Below are 22,265 nucleotides of genomic sequence, written 5' to 3'. Positions count from 1 at the left end.
ATTTTCACAAGATGTATCATAGCCAATGACCAAAAGGTTCATCTAGTCACTTGGAAGAAATCATGCCCCATATGTTTGCTTTTTCTTTCTGCCTCTTTGGTAGCAACCAAATTGTTAGGGAACTATATTCTTTCTGCCTAAACATATGCTTCTTCAAATGAAATAACTTGTTTATCCATTAGTGTTGACTCAATCCGGCGTTATATAATACAATGCAACGTGAACCAAATGTTTAGGCTACTTAGCTCAGTTGATCGTGGCATATCAATGTCCCAAACTCCTCAACTTTTATATAGTCAGGTTAGTGTTACACAGGAATAGACTTCAATCCGTAACCGGAGCTCCATCCTATCCTTAGCTAAGCAGCTGAAAGACGCCATCAGGAGAGAGAGAGATGATGCAACCCATCACATTTATTCAATAAAAGTACTTCTAAGTTCATGTACTTGTGATGGCGACCTATTTGAATTGTGACTTGCGACCACTAAGAGCAGCACTTTACAAAAATCAGTGAGAATGGTTTGGTTACTGGGTACAATTGGAAGAGCCAGTGACAAGAAAAGTCAATTCAACTGAACTTTGTCTAACCACTGACACCACGTTCATAGGCAGCCTTTGGAGCAGACGGCCACTGCTTCTTTGAACTGTCTCTTCCTTCGGCTTCTATGACAGTTAAAAGTAATTCTGTTCTTACGCTGCTTCTTTTTCCTCTGCATTCTTCTCTTATGCTGAACTCCCACTCTGTGCACTTTTAATCACTTGAGTGAACTAATCCCCTATCATTGCTTCAGATACAACCTGAATCCTGATTGATACTTAAATTCATATTTTGGGTCCTGACTTTTCACCAGAACTACAGCTTCATAATTTCACATTTTACAAGACATTTTTACTTAAATATCATACAGTCACTTCAAAGTAAATGTATCTCAGACTGAGTCATCTTGCATACCAAACAAGGCCCTTTTCCAAGATTTACACAGTAGCAAGATTCTCTAAGTCAATAGGACTCTTCATTAGGGGTTCTTACCCATTTATTTCCCCACTAAGGCCTGCTTTTATCCACCCAACCATCTTCTTGGCATTCATTTTTTAAAATATGTTCACCAAAAGATTCATCTAAGTTTTAGTTTTTCCTTTCTTATTAAGCAAAGGCATTTGGGCTGTGATTCTAAGAAAATAAACTGTTACTACACTGAATTCCAGCGACAAGCAGAAATACTTTAGGTTTATTCAGTCTGTGCTACCAGCATATATAGAACATATAGGTCAAGTGGGAAGAAATTGAGTGCTCTGTTATTGTTTGAAAGCAAGGTATTGTTTGATTAAAAGATAATCAAACCTAACAAGTTTAATATTTCTTTATTTCAGATGGGCTCTGTATTTGTATGTGTAACTTCTTTACGAAAACTTGTACCCAAAGAGCCACAAAATTATATTAATGGTTATTCATCCATAAATTTCAATGGTTTCCTGATGCTGACAGATGGAGAAATATGTACTTTGGGTGGCCTGTCTGAAGTTTGGCAGAAGATGTGCATGATATCATGCAACAAAGACAGAACATTCTGCAGTTCTCTTGGCAGAAGATGACGAGGTACATAAAAGTAGATTGAGCTTCTGAGCAATATTTTCTTCTAAAATCTGCTGTAAGTGTTTAAGAAAGAAAGAACACTCCCACATGAAACCTGTCATGAACTTAAGGTACATTTTGCTGTCAAACAAGGATATTCTAAATTCTAGGTATTAAGACAAATCGTGAAATATAAGAACTTGAATAAAAAGCTAATTAATCATTTCTTAAACTAAGCCAAATCAACGTTCTGACATAATGTTTACAAATATCACTCAGGCATTCACTTTTATTGCCTAGCTTTCTTAATAATCTGGCACTGAGGATCTTGCCAAATATGGGTATTTTGATCGTAATGATCTGTACAGAAACAGTTCTTTTTAATGGAATCTGAATTATCAAGGTCAGCATTGGCACCCGATATAATTCCTTAATTTAATTTGAAGTAGAGGAAGCACTGACATCAACTTTGGACCAGTACCCAAAGTAGGTCATGTTCAGATTACTAAAGGGCTTTCTTTATTCCACTACCCGGTCTTCATCTTCACTGAGCTTTATCATGCTGAAACCACAATACCAAGGATGGTGAATGGGTTTCAATTTGCATTCCAGTTCAAATGCAATAGTCGCTGCGGGAGAGCCATGGGGAGAAGGATTCTGAGCTCAGTTTTGCAGAAATAAGGATTGTGATGAGCAATAATGTCTGCCATGGAGAGGCAGTGGTAGAAACAACTAGAGGATAAAGCTCTGGAACCCAAGGATGGTTAACAGAGAGAAACGAAATCTCAGGCAAGGCATAGCATCTTAGTTACATGCTTGAAGGATGGTAAATATGAAAAAGGGAATCAACTTACTGTAAAGCACCAAATTAGTACCAGTAAGTGAAATCACAAACTCCACAGAATGAAAAACTTAAATACTAATTAGAAAACACATTCTCTTGAAATGGAGAATTATCCCCAAGACTTAGAAGTACCCAAGTGGGGGTATGGATATCTTAGAATGGATTCTAGCAGATGAGGGAAGTTACAATGAATGATTTCTTAGGCATCTTACAACATGCCATCAAACCTCAAACAATGAAAAGCATTAACTTCTAGAGTAGAGTTATTTGTATGGAGACATAAACGAAGACAAATATCCAGCTATTTCAGATAAATATATTTAGTATTTCCACTGAAATTTCATCCCAATCTGACGCAATGTCTGCACCGTGATAGCACGTGAAAAAGATATTTTCTATTTGAAATAAAATATAGAAATAAAAACACTGAAATTGGACATCGTCTTTCAAAACCTCAGAATTCAGGATTCTAATGTGTGAAGGTGGATATACTTGAACTAGTATAGTCTTGCCCGGATGGAACGTTATCGAAAGCCTGTGTGCCATCCATTTGCAACCAATTGGTTGCCCTGGAAGGTTAGGTGTAGGATCTGTTATTGTCCCATCAGCCATCGGCAGTTTTGCCACAGAGTGAAGGAGGTGGGCAGAAAATCACACAAGACAGAGATGGAAGCTTTGTAGTGGGAAGAAAGAAGCCTTCTTGATTATGCTGTGGACTTTCTGGAGTCTTTAATTCTCCCTCTCGCCCATCTTCATTCTGGCATGTGGGACGTACCGTAGATGGATGACGATTCTCATCAGGGAAGCACGCACATATATCTTGTGGCTTGATTTTTTTATTTGCCAGCTCAAGAGGAGCGGGGAGATTTATTTGGAAGGATGGTAATGAAGGTGGGGAGGTGCTAGCTAGACTGCAGTTTCTGTTCCCCATACGTTATTCTCCCTGTTTTTTCCTTGTCTTGATACTGAGTTGCACTCTTTACTTTCACTTACTTTTCTTTCAAGGGGGATATGTTGGTATAATGAGCCAGGGGCTCGAGAGAGGATGGTAGTGAAGATACGGGAACAATAGAATTTCCGTGTGTGATATTTGCTGAGGTATTTCACATGTTTTAATTACACTCTATATTTTTATTATACACAGACGTATTTGCTTAGACACAATCATATCCTATCTGAAATAATTGTTTTCTTCACCCCCAAATGAGATGTCATATTTCCTTTCATGCTGTCTTTCTTTTGCGCTGCCTTGCAAGAATGAAATAGTTCACTACAATGAAAAAAATAACTTCCTGCCTTCATAACAATGGCACAAGGAAATGGGCTGGCTTTGCTGGATCTTATAAAATACAGCAAAAGAGATCCCCATCACCCTCTGATCTAAGCCAAAGGACGGAATTATTCACTAAAAGGAAGGAGTAACTTGCTACATTCTTGGCTTCCAGAATGCTGTTTCCTGCCAGGAGGCAAAGGCAGGGCCTGGAGGACAGTTACTCATCATCACTGGGGACGTCACTCTAATGTGACAACTAATCCCCTGAGTTGACGACTCACTAGACCTGAGTCTAATCTCAATTTTTCTATTTACCATGTGACATTCGTTTAGTTACCTATCCTGTCTTAATTTCCTCATCTGAATATGGGGAAAATAAATTCGAACCTCATAGGGCTTTGGAAATATTAATTAGAATAATTACGAGGCACACCATGCAAATGATGTTTGATTATTGACTGTTACTGATTTTCAGTGTAAACATTGTATAAAAGTGCCAGATGGAGAACTATACCCAAAAGCGTTTTGAATACCTAAAATCAACCGTAGATGGTCAAAATATAGGAGAGCAAGTTCTTGATTAGATAGGCGGTTGTTAATTCACTTTTTCATTTACCCTTAAGGTTTGTATCTCTCTGCCATGGCTTGTCTTTTGTTTTCCTTTTGTGCATATATGAAATTTAAGAGTCTTACTATTATGGTATAAGAAGCCCCATGTCAAAACACAGGTATGTACCAAATTTTCATTTTTAGGCAGTTTGAAATTGCAAATGCATACACACACTCACACACACACATCTGAAGATACTGCTGTATTATTTATCATGGATAGTGTCCAGAGCAGTTTACAAAACCTATCCAATTCATATCCTACTTTTTCTAGAACAGGAATACAATTTTAGAAATAAAGCACCATATACGGTAGTATTTCTATGAGGAAAAATGAGTTCAGAGACTCAACATGAGGGAATAGAAATAGATCTTCCAGCTGCCCCAGGCCCATTTTCATTCTAAACAAGTGGCGGTGGTTTCTGTGGTCTGTAGTAAGGCTCTGGCAGAGGAGATTTACGACAGGAAGGCAGTTAGTAGGAGAGGAGCAAGGGAGGGATGACAGGAAAATATGGGTGTGGAAAGCTGTAGCTGCATGTTTTTGTTTCAAGCCGTTACCCTTTTTTTCTTTTCAGATATCCCAGAGAGTACTCTGGCAATAATAATAATAATAATAATAATAATAATAATAATGGCAACATTTATCATTTATTGAGAGCTTCCTGAATTATAGGCACAGCATCAAGTGATTTTAACATGCAGCCAATCCTCTTTATAACTCTGAGAGGAATGTATTATTATTCTAATTCTTATAGATGAGAAAATTGAGGCTTTAGAGAGGCTGAGAAACGGTGCCAGGACCACGCACATGGTAAGTGACTGAGCCACCTGAAATACCCATGGCAGTTGCCAAAAGTGCCAACCAAGGTCAGAATCCAGCTCTGGTTGTGCTCTGTATGGTTTTCACAATGTTTTTATAATGGAAATCTTTGCTAACACCCGAAAATAGGAAATTTCGTGTAAATGTTTTCAGCTTCCCTTAAAACATAGATGGTTTGAAGTCATTGGGCGGCCTTCTCATTGGCAGAAGCAAGTGGCTGAGAAGGAGCTGCCGTCTTCAGAGAGAATGGGTGCTCTCCCGGGTTTCAGGTGTTTCCTCCGTCCTTACCCCCATTGTCCTTGTACTCTTACTGCATTAACTATAAATAAAGTTAAACATACACACACACACACACACACACACACATATGTGTATATATATATATATATATACACATACATACATATGAATGTGCACAATTCATGAAAAATACAGTTCATTACATCCTCAAGTGAAACATCAATGTATCTATAATGTGAGTCAATAAATAGAACATCCCCAGTACTTATACCCCTAGAAGGCCCATGATGCCCCCTTGCAGTCACTTTGCCTCATCCCAAATCACCAGAGACTAGTTCCATCTAGTTTTTACCTTATATAAGGGGACTTATTTATTTGTATGTATGCTGTGTATCTGACGGCTATTTCTCCACATGATATTTATGAGATTTTTCTGTGTGTTGAGAGGAGCGGTAGTTGTGGTAGTTTATTTTTGTTGTTGTATTGTTGGAGGAGGTCACTGAGAGGGTGTGGCTGCTGGTTGACCCGACGGCTGGCCCTAGGCAACTGGAGGCTCCCCCCGCTTCCCTGTTCCTGGAATGGACACTCTGTCCACCATTCCCACAGCGGGTGCTGTTCCAAGGACATAGCCTCGAGAGGGTCAGGTGTCGTTGAGACCATCTGGACTGTACATGTGCCTGAACCCAGTAAGGCCTCTATTACAAACTTTTAAGATTCTGGCAGGCAGGTGCAGAGATCTACATGTCTCGGGGTTGACCAAGACAAGCCTCATACGTTCCCTTGCTTATTAAGCCTGCCATCTACCAATCTTGAGTGCTCTGCCTCTTTCTTTGGTCTCTGCTTGACCTCCATGCATGAGGCCAGCTTGTGAGCCAATAGTATTCTATTTTATGATTCTACGGTAAAGTATTTATCATTTCTACTGCTGGTAGCCATGTGGGTTATTTCCAGTTTGGGGCTGTTACAATAGTATTTCCATTAACATTCTTGTATTTGTCTTTTAGTGAGCATATATACACATCTCTCTTAGGTCTACATATAAGAGAAGTACTGCATTATAGGATACACCCATGTTAAGTTTTTGTGGCTATATCTAAAACATTTTCCAAAGGCATTGTAATAATTTATATTCCTACAGACTAACTGGATGAACGCTACAGTAGTGCCATTGTCTTATGATCACTATTTTTTTTTTTAATTTTAGCTATTATAATGAGTATGTACTGGTATCTCACTGTGTTTTTAAAAACAGTTTCATTGGGTTACAATGAACATATCATAAAATTCACCCATTGCCCAAAGCAATCTACAGATTCAATGCAATCCACATAAAAATACAAATGGCATTTTTCATATAACTAGAACAAATTAATCCTTAATTTTGTATGGAACCACAAGAAACCTCGAATAGCCAAAGCAATCTTGAGAAAGAACAAAGTTGAAGTTATCACGCTCCCTGATTTCAAACTATATTACAAAACTATATCGTAATCAAAACATATGGTATTGGGATAAAAACAGACACATAGATTAATTCAACAGAATAGGGAGCCCAGAAATAAATACATGCATATATGGTCAATTAATTTATGACAAAGAAGCCAAGAATATACAATGGGGAAATGACAGTCATTTCAATAAATGCTGTTGGGAAAACTGGAGAGACATATGCAAAAGAATGAAAATGGACTATTTTACACCATACACAAAAACTAACTCAAAAATGCATTAAAGACTGTAATGTAAGACCTAAAACCATAAAATTCCTAGAGTAAAATATAGTTGGTAAGCTCCTTGATATAACTCTGCAATGATTTTTTTTGGATATCATTCCAAAAGCAAAGACAACAAAAGAAAAAAAAAAAACCTAGTGGGACTACATTAGACTGAAAAGCTCTGCACAGCAAAGGAAATCATCAACAAAATGAAAAGATAACCAATAGAATGGAAGAAAATATTGGCAAATGATATATCTGATAGGCGGTTAATATCCAAAATACAAAAAGACGTCAAACAACTCAATGGCAAAAAGACAAATAATCCTATTAAAAAATGGGTGGAGGATCTGAATATACTGTTTCCCAAGAAGACATACAGATGGCCACCAGGCACATGAAAAGATGCTCAATATCACTAATAACCAGGGAAATGCAAATTAAAACCACAATGACATATCATCTAACACCTGTTAGAATGGCTATTATCAATTAGATAACAAATGGCAAGTGATGACAAGGAGGTGGAGAAAAGGCAAAACTTGTGCCCTGTTGCTAGAACTGTAAACTGGTGCAGCCACTATGGAAGACAGCATGGAGCTTCCTCAAAAAATCAAGAATGGAACTGCTATATGATTGAGCCAATTCCACTTATGGGTATCTTTCTGAAAAAAACAAAAACACTAATTTGAAAAGATATATGCACCCCAATGTTCACTGCAGCATTATTTATAATAGCCAAGATACGGAACAACCTAAGTGTCTATCGACAGATGACTGAATTAAGAAAGTGTGGTGTGTATGTGTGTATATATATATATATATATATAATGGAATATTATACTCAGTCATAAAAAAGAATCAAATCTTGTCACCTGCAATAACATGGATGGACCCAGAGGGGATTATGCTAAGTGATATAAGCCTGACAGAGAAAGACAAATACCCTATGATTACACTTATATGTGGAATCTAAAAAACAAAACAAACAAAACAAAAACAAACTCATAGATACAGAAAACATTTTGATTGCTGCCAGATGGGAGGGGGGTTGAGGAAATGGGTAAAAAAGGGGAAGGGATTAAGCTGCACAAATTGCCAGTTATGAAAACAGTCACGGGGATATAAAGTACAGCACAGGGAATATAGTCAATAATTTTGTAATAACTATGTAACTGTCAGATGGGTACCAGACTTATGGGGTGATCACTTTGTAAGGTTAATAAATGTCTAATCACTATTTTGTACACCTGAAGCTAAGATAATATGGTATGTCAACAGTAATTGAAAAATAAAAAAAATTATTAAAAAGAGAATATAATCTAGACTTTAAAACCACAATGATATATTGCATAAATAAGGATAACTACTCAAAAATGTACAGATATGAATGGTTATTTACCAGAAGGAGCACCTTACACAAGCAGCAGTCATAACTTGAGTCAGCAGGAACCAACTTAATGTGTATCAAGACCTATATCCAAAGTCATATGCGACATAACTATACATTAATGAGACTAGTTAAAAATAACATTCCACAGCATGTGCCTGCAAATAAACAGTGTCTTTATCGGCATTATCTTAGAAAACTATCTGCTATTTTATAGCTTCTAGTCCTTGAAAACAATTTGGAACTTCCTTACCATTTATTCAACAGATATTTTACTCCGTGCCAGGTGCTCTGCTAGATGTTGGACATAGGACATTTATCAAAAGAGACAGTTTTTGCCCTTAAAGAAATTAGAGAGCAGTGGGGAAGAAAGACATTACCTGATTAAGTACAAGAGGTTGATGAGTATTTTGATTTCAGAAGAACTGGAGGGTCCGATTCTGAATGCTCCCAAGCTGTATGCCTTCACACAGCCACAGTGCTTTAGATCTTCTTAATGGTCAATATTCATTCAGAATCAAGTTTGGTGAATAAGACGGGTGACAGAGTTATCACCAGGTTTAGTAAAACACTAAGTCACACTCATTTTCTTGAGTGGCTTGTATTGAGAGTGCATGAAAAAAATTCTATGTAAGGTAATATAGTTAAATAGTTTCCCAGAAGAAACACACTAACTGCTTTCCCTGATTATATGCTCTAATAATATTCCATATCTCGTTCTCTCTCTTCAATGCAAAGGCATTTCTGACTCACCTGGACACCTCTACAGTTATCAGGAGCATGTATGTGTGCGTGCATGTGTGTGTATGTGTGTATGAGTGCGTGTGTGTATGTGTGCGTGCATGTGTGTGTACGTGTTTACCCTGTTTCCCCAAAAATAAGACCTAGTTGGACAATCAGTTCTAATATGTCTTTTGGAGCAAAAATTCATATAAGACCCAATCATTTCATTATATTATATTATATTATATTAATTATATATATTATATTTTATATTATACCTGGTCTTACATTATAGTAAAATAAGACCAGGTCTTATATGAATTTTTGCTCCAAAAGATGCATTAGAGCTGATTGTCCGGCTAGGTCTTATTTTCGGGAAAACACGGTATGTATGTGTGTATGTGTGTGCATGTGTGTGTGCATGTGTGTGTGTGTACGTGTGTGTGTAAGTGTGTGTATGAGGAACAGTAACATTACATAAATTGGCTATAGCGCACCTTAAGCATTAAAGAGCTTGAATCTCTGTAAGAGAGATAACTGGCATTCTCGACAGTGAAATACTTAGCAGTTCCCAAGAATAAATATGTCAAGAGCAGGAATTATTTCTCTTGGATGTACTAAGATAACTTAGAAGAAGAGGAAGAGGGGGAGGAGAGAAAAAGGGAGAGGGAGGCAGGGAGAGAGGAAAGGAGGGAGGAAAGATAGATGTGTTTAGATTACTGCATGTGAACCTCACAGACCCACACAGGTTAATTTACATTTTCTGAGTCGAGAAGTCAGATGGCACTCACAGTTACTCTAGTTTCTAAATTTCCAAGGACGGGTAACTTTGGAGTCCTGAGGCTGTGCAATAGCGTCTAACTGATGCTGAAAGTTATTTTAAAAGAATGACTTCCCAACATGTTGTGAGCCTTGGCAGCAGCATGAGAATAAGATTCCAGTCTCCTAATATTACTAGTAAAAGAGAACAGGAATCATTGATCACATTACTATAAATAATACAGCCTATTAAAAAGAGAGAGAGAGAGATAGAAATAATTGAGGAAGGGAACAAATAGGCTTACTAGAGTTCAGAACCATTATAATTAGAGGCCACGTGATATATTCCCCAAACCCCCAAAATGTCACCTTGGTTTTTTTCTTTCATTAGTTGTTTTTAGAGTAAATGAAGTTTGATTGTTGCCTTGTCATCTGGGATAGATCCAATACATAATGTTTCAAAGGACTGAATCTAGCTACTTCTACTCAATTCTTACACTCTACAGTTAACATATTTTTCTATTCTATATCCTCTAACCCCAAATGCCAGCAAAGTCCTCCTTGCAATAAATGTTTTTTATTAAGAAAGCATTTGCTTTTGTATTTGAATATTCTACAAACCCATACTTACTGTAACTCTCACCGTATTCACCAAATTTGGTTCTAAATGAATGTTAACTGTTTGAAAACAAACCCAAAAAACTAGCATTGAAGATATTTTAAAAAGGAATCTTTTTCACATACAACTCCACAAATCATCAACCCTTGCATAATACCTTGTTACATCAAACAGTTTTAGAAATTCTAGTTTAGATGATAGACAGACGGACAAGGGTAAGGTTATGGAACTAATCACAAGACTGGTCATGTAGCTTTGAAGTGGGCAAGACTCAGACTCTTTCTAATTCTAGCTAATTGTCTTACAGGTTTGTGCTAAGGTCAGAATCAACAAATATTCACCCAGAACCCAGACTGCCACTTGCTATTAAAGATTCAAAGGGCTAAAAGCACACTCTAAAATTTCACATTCTAATCAGCCAGACACGTGTTTCTCATTCGGAAACCCCTTGTTGAGTGAAGACGCTGTGCTAATATAACCCTAGCAACGAGATGCTCTCTTTGTAGAGGAGACTGGGAAATGTCTTCTCTATTTGAGGTGCCCACGAATCCGTGTCTGTGTGTTTCAAGTTCAGTGTACTGAGGAAGGTTTCTAATTGGTCTGATGAGTCACTATTACGCTCGGGACAAAGCTTTAATGCAAACCACTCCTTACCATTCATACTTGAAACCATTCGTCATTCCTACTTCTATGTTGGCTGCTCTTAACTTGGGTTCTCAACACTGGACTCAGCATTTGTGACTAAGGTGATGGGGTGTGAATGTGGCCACTTCAGGGGCACCATTTATGGCACTTTTGGTCACCAGGGGCTGTGGTTGTGACAGACATTCTCAGAGGTAAAAGACTCACTATTCACACACTATATAAAACTAGTCAGCTGTAAAATATTAAGAGTTTATTGAATCATAAGAAGAAGTATGATTTAAGTGTATTTTCTGTAGAATCCTCATTTGTGTTTTCCTTTTAGATTTGTAGAGTTTTTGAACAAACCACAGATGGTTCCCACATCTTCGTTGGACAGAGGAGAGAGAGAGAGGGAGAAACACTTCAGAGGTTAAGACACTTGTGTCAAGGTCACTGAGCCAGCCATGGAAGTAGGATTCCAGGCAGCGGGGTTCTTCCACACCTTAACCTCACTTTTACATTTTTGTCTTCTTTTATTTTCTAAAAACAAAACAGCAAAATGAAAGAAGATATTTTTCTAAAACCAAAATAATAAAATGAGAAAAGAAAAAGAACCCAATGACAGAAGAGTCCTCAAATTCTCTATTTGAATCGTCCTCACTTAGCATTAGCTCAGTTAAAAGTCTGGGAGGCTACAGCCCTGATTTGACTCATTTCTATCCCCCCTGTTCTCTGCTCTGTCTACACCACTGCAGATCCTCAGAAACAATGCTGATCACACAGAGTTTTCAGCCAGCCTGCCTCAGTCATGGAGCAACACAGAGAATGTCTTCCTATAGGCACATGTGTTGTTTATATCATCTTTATTCAAAGGAAAATTTTACCAAGAGAAAGATACTAAAGATACCTTAATTTTTAAATTTTTTTTTTTTTTTTTTGCCAATTCATTACAACAACACTGACAGGGTTATAAATTCACATAGTGCTAAACTGAACGACAAGGTTTAACAATTCTTCATGTCGAATTAAAAACTTTACTCCCACTGGGCACATATATACCTTATATGTCTGATTATTAGTCTTCCCTCATGTACCTTCTTTTTCCTTACACTGTTGCTAAGCCCGCATTTCCTCTAAAAAAGACAATGGAATTTAACCCCTTTCCCAATTCAGGTGCTAACCAAACTTATTTTTCATTTTAATTTTCTTTCTCAGCTATTTGAATATTTCAAATACCTAATTCCTTTGAAGAAGGAAAAAAGTACACTGTTTTTCATGCAAAACAAATAATTTAATTAAAACTCATCTCATCTAGCCTCAAAATTGACCTCCTTTTCAGCAGAAAGATAGCCTGGACCAAAGGACATTACAAAGAAGAATTTGAGAAAACTGAGAAGCACATAACACAAGAAACGGTCACTGAAGCCGGACCAACTCATGATTTCACCTGACCTTGCTAATTTTTCTTCAATCTCATCTTTAAAGATACTTTTCTACCTGGAAAGATGAAGGGAGCTAAAAGAGGGCAAAGCACTCTGACAGGATATAGTATATTCTGATTTAGACAAAGCCGTCTTTGGGAAACTATCACAGGTTACCAAAGCCATCGATTATAAATAAAAATTAAAGAACTTAAAAGGAGTCAGGTTATCCGTGTCAGAGAGTAGATTTCAAAATATGCGTGTGTTTAAAATCTAATTCATTCTGAGCAGTTTTCCAGGGGCTGAAATCTCAGTATACTAATCAAAATGGGTAGGGGTAGGCTCTGTTTTCCCTAAACTCAGGTGTGCTACAGGATAGGAAGATGAATCTGATAAAGGCACCAGTGTTTCTAATCCCACTGATGGGAGAACAGAGTTTGGGTGTGAGAGGAAAAGTTGGGTGAATTATAGTCAAGTGACGAACTACCTTGAAGCTGAAGCGGTCAAATGAACAGCTCTAAAAATTACTGTGGCGTTTTTATCTGACACTTTGGTGCAAGTGTCCCCGTCTTGGCCCTTTTTACAAAGAGCAGAAGCACTTTATCATATTTGGTGAAATTAAATTTTCATAGGAGAGCCTCAGCTAAGGCGGCTACTCTTCACTTACGAGAATTAAACACTAGACAGATTTCCTTTCTAAGAGGAGGAGATGACATTTTGACAACATTCTCAATTCACAAAATAGTTAAAAATCCAAGAGAAGAGTTAGCGAGCATTTTTTTTTCAATTTCTGTCATATATTTGTATCTGTGCATTGAGCACTGTTTTTAATGAAAAGTAATTGTGAAACATGTGCTATGCATCCTTGTCTTATAAATAATTTAGCCATAAATTGTTTGGTCTTCAGAAAAAAAAAAAGATAATCGTCTCTAAATTATTGTGATCGAATAGAATAAAGTCAAGGTGTGTAAGTAATTGGCAGAGAAGAGCAAGTAATTCCTATTGGAGTATTTTGTACTAACACTTTGTTTTTTGTCTGATGAAATAATTTTCAATAAATGAGAATACAAAGACGTATTTCCTAAAAAGCTATCTACAAAATTACTGTTCAGAAATAACTACCATTAACATTTTTGCACAATACAACATATAAATGTACACATATATATGTAATATAGAAGTACATGCTGGTGTGCTTTTTATAAAAGCATGCACATTATACAATGAGTGTGTGTGTGTGTGTGTGTGTGTGTGTACACACACATACAGGTTTTTTCTAAATGGAATTAAGCTACAGGTTCTTTTGAACCCAGCCTTCCTATTTTACAAAAATATTAAGGATTTTTTTTTCCTTCTAAGTAATAGGTAAAGACGTTTTCAATGTCTTCGCAGCATTGCATTTTATGTCTTATCATTTATTTAGCAGCGTATATCAATGACTATTTAAGTTGTTTTCAACCTTTCACCATTATAAATACACTATACCTTTGAGTTAAAATCTAAATCACACACAAATATGAAAAATTTTATTTAGACTACTTTATACTGTGAGTTACAAATACTAGATAAATGCTCCCGTGGGTAACGATACTTTATAAACCTTTGAAACTGCAATTCCACTTGGCGTTACTATATGTGTTCCCAATAGCTCAGAATATTTCATATTTCCCTTCATGTATTCCTTTGGAGTCATTACAAGGTGGATATCGGTATCTGTATTTAACATACTGACTTCCCTGCTGAAGCATCCAGAGTTATAATTGGTGGAGAGGAGACACAGATTACATCTAAGGAACCTAAGTTGCTGCCGTCCACTCTGTGTCCTTTCCAACGGACCAGAGCTTTCCCCCTGGTTCTCCGTGAGCAAAGACACCTGGGGGATCCTAACTAATGGGATTTCTCATTCTTGCCTCTTTCCATTGACTGCAGTGGTTGGTGCTGTCTTCATCCAATACTTCCTTCAACTTGGCTGAAAACGCCAGAATACCACCTATAAGTGTCAGTTTGATTGTAATCACTTCTCTATTTGTAAACACCTTAGCAATGAGACACAACACCTGTGGAGAGCTTGTTCTGTGATCCTGAATTCTATGTCAGTTTCTGTTGTTCTCTAGAGTGGAAACTCTGATAATCAGAGACCCCAGACACTATTTATAATACTTAGAATCTTCTGAAGACACTTCATACTTCAAATAACACACGTACTGAATGTACTGTTTTAAACTATACTGTATCAATAGAGTATTGAGAAAAGTTTTAGCTCAATATTTTTCATTGTATTGTGTAAAACTATGTATTTATTGTATTCATTTAAAGAGAAGGAGTACTTAAGATTTTTGTCAGTTCTACTTCTTAACATAGTTTGAGTCCATTTTGGAAAAGAGATTTGAAAAACAAAGCCCAGGATTTTTGAATGTTGAAAACCATTAAGCTAGAATGAAAAAGAGTGCCTAGTTTTGTTATGCATAAATGTTACTATAGCATGGTTTTTAAAACACTTGACAGCTAAGTCAATGTTATTTGATTTTTTTGATGTAACTTAAAATACTTTTTGAAGCACTTCTTAGGGAAAATGCTTACCTTTATAAAATTTGTCCAGCTTTTGAATACAGTTTTCCATACTTTGAGAAGAGATCAAATGCTGGCAATACAGTCTGGAAATCCTAGAAGGAAGAAAAGCAAAGATCACCACAAAGAACTTAACTGACTTTGTATTATTACTATTACTAGTATTATTATTGTATTATAATTTATATTATAATAAATGGCTGAACGACAGATTTTAACTGCACTTCAAATTTCCCATCATATTCTCAAATAAAACAAAATTAGCAGTTAGGTTTCATCAGTTGAACCAGGGAGATAGATGCTTTCGTAAATGACATCCCCAGAAGCTCTGGGCAATGTGATAATGAGACAAAGCTCCCTGTCTTCAAGGTGCTTACAATCTCATTAGTTTACCTTGACTTGTAAGGCTCTAAATGATCCTGCTTCTGGGTCCTTTTCTGACATGATTTATTGTCTTCCTCATTTCCCCATCATTTCTAGCGACACTTCCATCATCATCTCTAGCAACACTTCCGTTTCCTGAGCATGTTTCCTCTCAGAGTCTATAAATGCCTCCATCACGACAGTTATCGCCATGGTCCTTCCCTCCCTTCATCACTTCGCTGTTTGAGGAGGTCTCCCTGACCTGCGGGGCATGACATACCAGCCCTGAAACTCTCTATCACTTCAACTGACTCTATTTTCTTCACAGTAGTTACTGCTCTTTGATATTTTCTATTTATTGATTTTGTGTCCCTCATGAGTTTGCAAGCTTCGTTTTGTGCAAAGTAAATATCTGTTGAACGAACAAGTGAAAAGGGACAGGTGATACACCCAAGTAACTATAACAGAGGGCCACCTGTTGTAAGAACCACAGAATCGATGCAAAGGAATGCTACAGGTGTTCAGAGGGAAGAGGGGAAACCCATTTTCTGCTGAGTAGTCATAGAAGCAGCATTTGATTGAGGATGGAAATAAATGCTTTCATGCAGTTTAAACAGGCAAAGTCCTTAAAGAGGTAAAGTACTAAATCATCAGTGGATACTGTCAATAAATGGTCAGACTATATGTATAATGGCATATGCTTCTCCCTCTCTGGAGGCCTAACAGTAATGAAGATGCTTTTGGATAATTTTTTTTTTTTTCCCTTAAAGAACCTTGGAGAGAAATACACCTGCCCCGGGCCCAGCTCTTTAGAGGGTTCGTACATTACAAACGCAACAAATAACTGTATTAAAGAACATGCCGGTAATTGTCACCAGGGATTGGCTCTCCACTCCGGTACCACAGAGCCACTGACCCTACATATCTGCCTTTATACTAACGCCATTCAGGCCCCAGGGAACAGTTCCACATCTGTTGTTCTGTGTTTGTGAAACAAAAGTGACTAAGCCCAAGTGAGGTGAAGGCGGGTAGGTTGTAACAGACACTGCTTTCAAGTACGAAGAGAATTTGAGTGACAAACATGCTCAGATAAAAGACAAATTAATTGAATTGAATAACAGACTTCCTCTTGGATAGCATGAATGCAACAGATCCTTATATAATGAAGTTATTTCCCCGCGGAGCTGAATATCCATATTCCTGCTTTCTTTTTGTTCCAAATACTGATTCTAGAGGCACTCAGGAATTGACATAGTATTTGCAGCAGTTACATGTGACGTATCAGGTACATTTTGCAATGGTAAAGAATTCACACTACTCTTAAATTTGAGTGTATGAAACTTAGGCATGTGTGTAAAGCATGATAGTGATTTTTTATGTTGCTACTTGATGAACCTAGAACTGTGAATAGATTTAGTTTTAAAGACATATGTAACAATAATTAATTTAATTTTCAAAAAAGTACATGAAATGGTTAATTTTATGTAAATGATCTTAAACTTCTGATATTAATTACATTCATTTTTCATTTTAATATAATAGATAATTTTAAATATTTAAAATAACATTTCTAAAACATGTACATTTCAACTTCTGTTTTTTAAATTTACTTTGGATAAAAATATCGTAAAATTGTATATACTTTAAACGCATTGAATGCATATAGAAAAAAAGAAAGATCTAAAATCAAGAATCTAAGGTTCCATTTTAGGAAATTAGAAAAAAAAGCAAATTAAACCCCAAGGGAGTAGAAGTAAAGAAATAATAAAATCAGAGCAAAAGTCATGAAATTGAAAACAGGAAATGAATAAAGAAAATCAACAAAACCAAAAACTGATTCTTTGAAAACATCAAGAAAATTGATAAACAGGCTAAGAAAAAAGAGAGAAGACAGAAATTATAAATAATTACTAAAAAAGATGGGACATCACTTCTGATATCACGGACATGAAAAGGGTAAAGAAATATTATGAACAGCTGTCCACAAATTTGGTAACTAGATAACATGGACCAATTCTTGAAAGATACAACCTACCAAAACTCACACAAGAAGAAACATAGTAATAATCTGAATAGGCCTAAATATTTTTAAAAAATTGTATCAATAATTAACAACCTTCCCAAACAAGCCTAGATGATTTCACTGGCAAACTCAACCAAACAAGGAAAAAAAATGATACCATTTCTCTATAAATTGTTCTGGAAAACAGAAGCTTCCTACAGGAAGTACATCCTAATTCATTCTGTTTCATCATCTATAAAATGGAGATATCTACCTCACCGGGTTGTCGTGAGGATTACACAGGATTAAACAGCTGGCACTTGGCACTAGTATATTCCTCCCTCCTTCATTCAGTGGTAAAAGTCTATTCATATTCTACCCACCACGTTCTTTCAAATATCGAATTAAATACAGTTAACTCACACCTATGGGGGACTAATCATGGTGAATTAATGTAGTGAAACAGCACCCAAAGGATTTTGATCATATCCTTCTCCCCCCGTAAAAATATTTTGAGCAAACACTCTCAATATATATCTAATTATTTGTGCTAAGTTATATATGTGGTGGTGTAATGTAATGTGAAGTAAATATGTAAATGTGATAAAAATAAATAGCATTAGAAATTCTAGTATTTTCTTCCTACGTTCCTGTGGATCTTCTCGCCTACTTAATTTTGAACTCCTCCAACATAATGAATGAAGCATCACTTCATTTTGTGATACTTTCATCTGTACATTCCATGAACATGTGATCATCTGCAATGAGTCAGGACTGTAGTAGCTAGCTTCCAACTGATGGTAACCAAAACTTCCAGAGTAGGAGAGTCAGATGGGAGGCATTTAAAGTTGTGCAAATAAACTAGGATTCACTCTTTAGGTACCTACACTCTACATCCCTAAAAGAAAATTGGAAATTCTTTATCGCTCTTATTTTTTAATTTAAAATCCCACATTCTTACTTGGCCTCAGGCAACCGATAACTGTTATTACCTCTGATACAGGAAGAGGTGGATATGCCATTAAGACATCTTTGGTTTTGGAAAAAAATCTGGTGCTGATTTTCATTTGTTTAAAATTTGCCTCTACCACCTAAAACAGGCCACCCTGCCATGGGAAGCTATCGATGCGCTCAAGAAAACCACCTGCACAGCACTCGTGCAGTGTCACTTTTTCAGTGAGAGGTTGGGGACTGCTTTTCTGAAAAATAACCTCATGAAGACAAAACACTGGGGATGGTAATTCTAAATCCTGCCACAGCCCTTGCTTGCCAGAGCAGACAGCTTTTGCTATTAGGACGGCCAGCCAAACACAAATAATCCACTCTCCAAATGAGCTCCTTGGGACAATTTAGGAGTCTTTGGATGTGAACGGCTCTTTGAGCTGGAATGCAGCCCAGGTCCGTTTTCAAACCCAAGTCAAAATGACAAAGAGCGAATCTGCTGGGCCACTCACCCCCTAAGTGTAAGATGACTTTAGGTTGGCAGATGCACTGTGTATCGTTATTTAAAGCTTTGGTATGCACATTACTACTTTTATTTCAGTATGGGTACGTCCAAATTCTAAAGTGATGTAATTGTCTTTTCTTTTCTTTTTTCTTTTTTCTTTTTTTTTTTTTTTACATTTTTATGTATCTTCTTCTTAATAGTTTCATCTGTGTTTCTCTTATTTAGTTCATGTTCCTCCTCTACCTTTATAGCTTCGGCTATGAACGCACTAGTGGGGAAAAACAGGTCGGACATATACATTAAAACATGTAAACTCATTGTATTATGGTGTTTATGTATTAAGGCTACATAAAACATGCAAGATATAGTAGAAGGCATAGATCTAGAGAGAGAAATAGAGATAGATAAAATGTGGCTTTAATTGTTGAATTTCAACTAAAAACAGTAAGAATGTCATGTAAATAAAAGGCACTGGCATGGAACACCCAACTAGCTACAATGTGTAGTTAGAATGACCTGTAGCCTGTTAGCTGATCTAATAACTGAACTGACCATACCAGGACAAGAGGTTCCAGTGACATTATTTTCCTATACAAAGACAGACCATTTAAAATAGAGGAAATGCTATATGAAACCGGTACTAAAGGGGACATTTGGGCTTGCATATGGTTACTGTACTGGAAACTATGCTGCAAAAATGTTCAGAGATAGAATGGTTTAGGGGAACCACTTAGAGTAGAAATAACTAACATCAGGATTGTGACATTCCCAAATACCAAGTGTTTCTTAGTGGGAAAGAAACTGAATGTCTTTAAGTAATTAGGTACTCCTAGGAAATCCACAAGAGGGGGATTAACTGATTACAGACTGACCACACTGTGTTTCCAGCTGTATTCCCAGGGTCTGGTACAAAGTTGAGGCTTGATAAATATTATTTGGTCAAAGGAATGGCTGAGTAATGAATAAACGGTGTTGGCCCTGGCGAAGCCATGAACCCATTAGAAGTTTGAGAGTTTGGGCCTTCTGGAATAACACAGCCTTACTCTCTCATTCAACCCCGTCACTTTAGGAACCGAGAGGAGATGGAAACTGTATGCCCTGGACTCTGTCATCAAGAGGGTTTTCCCAAAGTGCACTCCACATGCTGAAACCTTTTCTCTTCCAGCTACTAGATGCTATGCTCAAGCCCCTCTGTACCTTCAGTAACTTCAGTCTAAAAGTACTTGGGGGGGGAGACAGAGAAATCAGGATGGAAGCAGGGAGGGAGGAAAAGAGGGAGGAAGGGAGGGAGGGAAGGAAAAAGGAGAGAGGGTAGGGAGAAGGAGGGAGGGAGGGGGAGATGGAAAGGGAGAGACATATTTATCTATGAGAACTGAGGAACGGGGGCGGGGGGCTCTGTCTGTCTTGTCTGCTGTATTATCATGACAGTGTTGGACACACATCATGACTCAATAAATCCTGGTTGAGTAGAAATACAGGATTTCTAATTGTGACCCTGTTTTGCACAGATAATAATGTCTAGAGTCATCAGTAAATAGGCTACAACGATGTGTTCACTGATGACTTTATAAAAAACTCTGTCACCATTGATTCTCATTATTCAGATTCCTTATTTGCAAGTTCACCTACTTGCTAAAATTTATCGGTAACCCCCAAAGCAGTAGTCACTGTGCCTGCAAGGTCACTCATCGACATGAGCAGAGTGGTAAAAAATTTGAGTCACCTGACACACACACACACATTCCCAGCGGAGCCTTGCTTTCCTCATGCTCTGTGTAGTGCCACCTTTTTCACATTTTTGTTCTTTTTGGTTGGAGATTTCACTGTTTAAAATGGACCCAAAGCATACTGCTGAACTGCTGTCTAGCGTCCCTACGTGCAAAAAGGCTACTGTGTGCCTTACAGAGAACAAACTTCATTGCGCCAGGAGTTATGGTGCTGTTTGCCATGAGTTCAAAGGTAATGAATCAACAATATACACAGCAAAGAAGGAGCCTTGAAACAGAAACACACATAAAATAATGTCATGCCATCGATTAGCTGACCAGAGGCTTGCAGGAACCCAGCCCTGCGTTTCCCCTAGGAGCGACGGCTCAGAATGACTGCCAAACACTAACTTCTGCAAATACAACAACCAACCTCGAATCCATAGAGCAGTTGGGCTCCATCGTGATGCAGTCACTGTTGTAGGAACTCGTGTATTCTACCAACATATTGCAAGTACCATGCCTTCTAGGGCGCGAGTAAGACTGAACAGACGAATGAATGAGACCACGAACACATAAAATCAACAAATGGATTCAATATTGTTTACCACTCTTGATGGGGTGGGTTGTAACGGACTCTTTGTGAATCCTAGCCATATCCAGACAATAACCTGAAATTTTAGTTTTATAAGAAACAGTTCTCATTTCAGTGTAATTTCCCTGAGATTAAAAATAAGATAAAGTACAAATGAAGCTTCAATAAACAGACTTCTCATAACCCTCTACCAAACCTAGATTTTCATATTATCATCAGGAATTCTGTTTGTGTAATTTCTTTCTGCTTTTGGAAGAATTGGTTTTTTAAACAGTTATTTCTCCTCCCTTCCTCCACTCCCTCTCTTCCTCTCTCTTTGCCTCCCTGTCTCCTTCCCTGCCTCCCTCTCTTCCTTTCTTCCTTTAAAAACCTATTAATCCAGTGCCTACACATGCCAAGCTCTGTTCCAGGACACAGAAACGAACAAGTTAGGCACAAATTCCTGTCTTTATAGAACTTAAATTTCTAGCGAGAAGAGACAGACAAGCAAACAAATGCCAGGTAATAACAAGCGCTACCGGTATAAAGAAAAAAACAAAGAGGTAAAGGCGAAAGGTTGAGGGAATTAGGACAAGGGCTGGCAACTTCCAATCAGGTGGCCAGGAAAGGCTGCTCTGAGGTGACACTTGTGCACCAACTTGAATGAGGTGAAAATGCCACCATGCCAACTAAGATCATAACTACAGCCAACAATTTTGTCACGATACCGCTACCAAACCACTTCAAGTAACGCAAACCTACTAAGCTACCCTAAAAAGATTGATTTGTCTGCTCTAAGATGTTTGGAGGGCAAAATGTTCCCAAGTCTGGAGCCTGTTAGAGCACTGGGACCTTTGCAGTATGCAGAATGTAGGTAAGCAGCAGGAAATAAAAAGGTATTGCCTTTTCCTGTAGGTAGCACAGAGCAGATACCGTGGTCTTCTCGCGTACGATTAGAGCTCCATTCATTTTCCTTCCTCCACAGGCACTGTCAT

At 37.5% G+C, this 22,265-nt stretch overlaps 1 protein-coding gene across 2 annotated transcripts in view; it reads right to left on the bottom strand.

The window, feature by feature from the left end:
* The window catches only part of SPATA17 (spermatogenesis associated 17), a 173,148-nt gene that overhangs the window by 34,396 nt on the left and 116,487 nt on the right, over window positions 1-22,265 (bottom strand). For both annotated transcript variants that reach the window (XM_033099356.1, XM_033099354.1), the window contains one exon: window positions 15,191-15,273. In XM_033099356.1, coding sequence (XP_032955247.1) covers window positions 15,191-15,273 — 83 coding nt within the window. Of the gene's footprint in view, window positions 1-15,190; window positions 15,274-22,265 lie in introns of those variants that run through there.

Source organism: Rhinolophus ferrumequinum, chromosome 27 (assembly GCF_004115265.2).
Source record: "Rhinolophus ferrumequinum isolate MPI-CBG mRhiFer1 chromosome 27, mRhiFer1_v1.p, whole genome shotgun sequence".
NCBI lineage: Eukaryota > Metazoa > Chordata > Mammalia > Chiroptera > Rhinolophidae > Rhinolophus > Rhinolophus ferrumequinum.
This window is presented reverse-complemented; position numbering and strand designations above follow the sequence as displayed.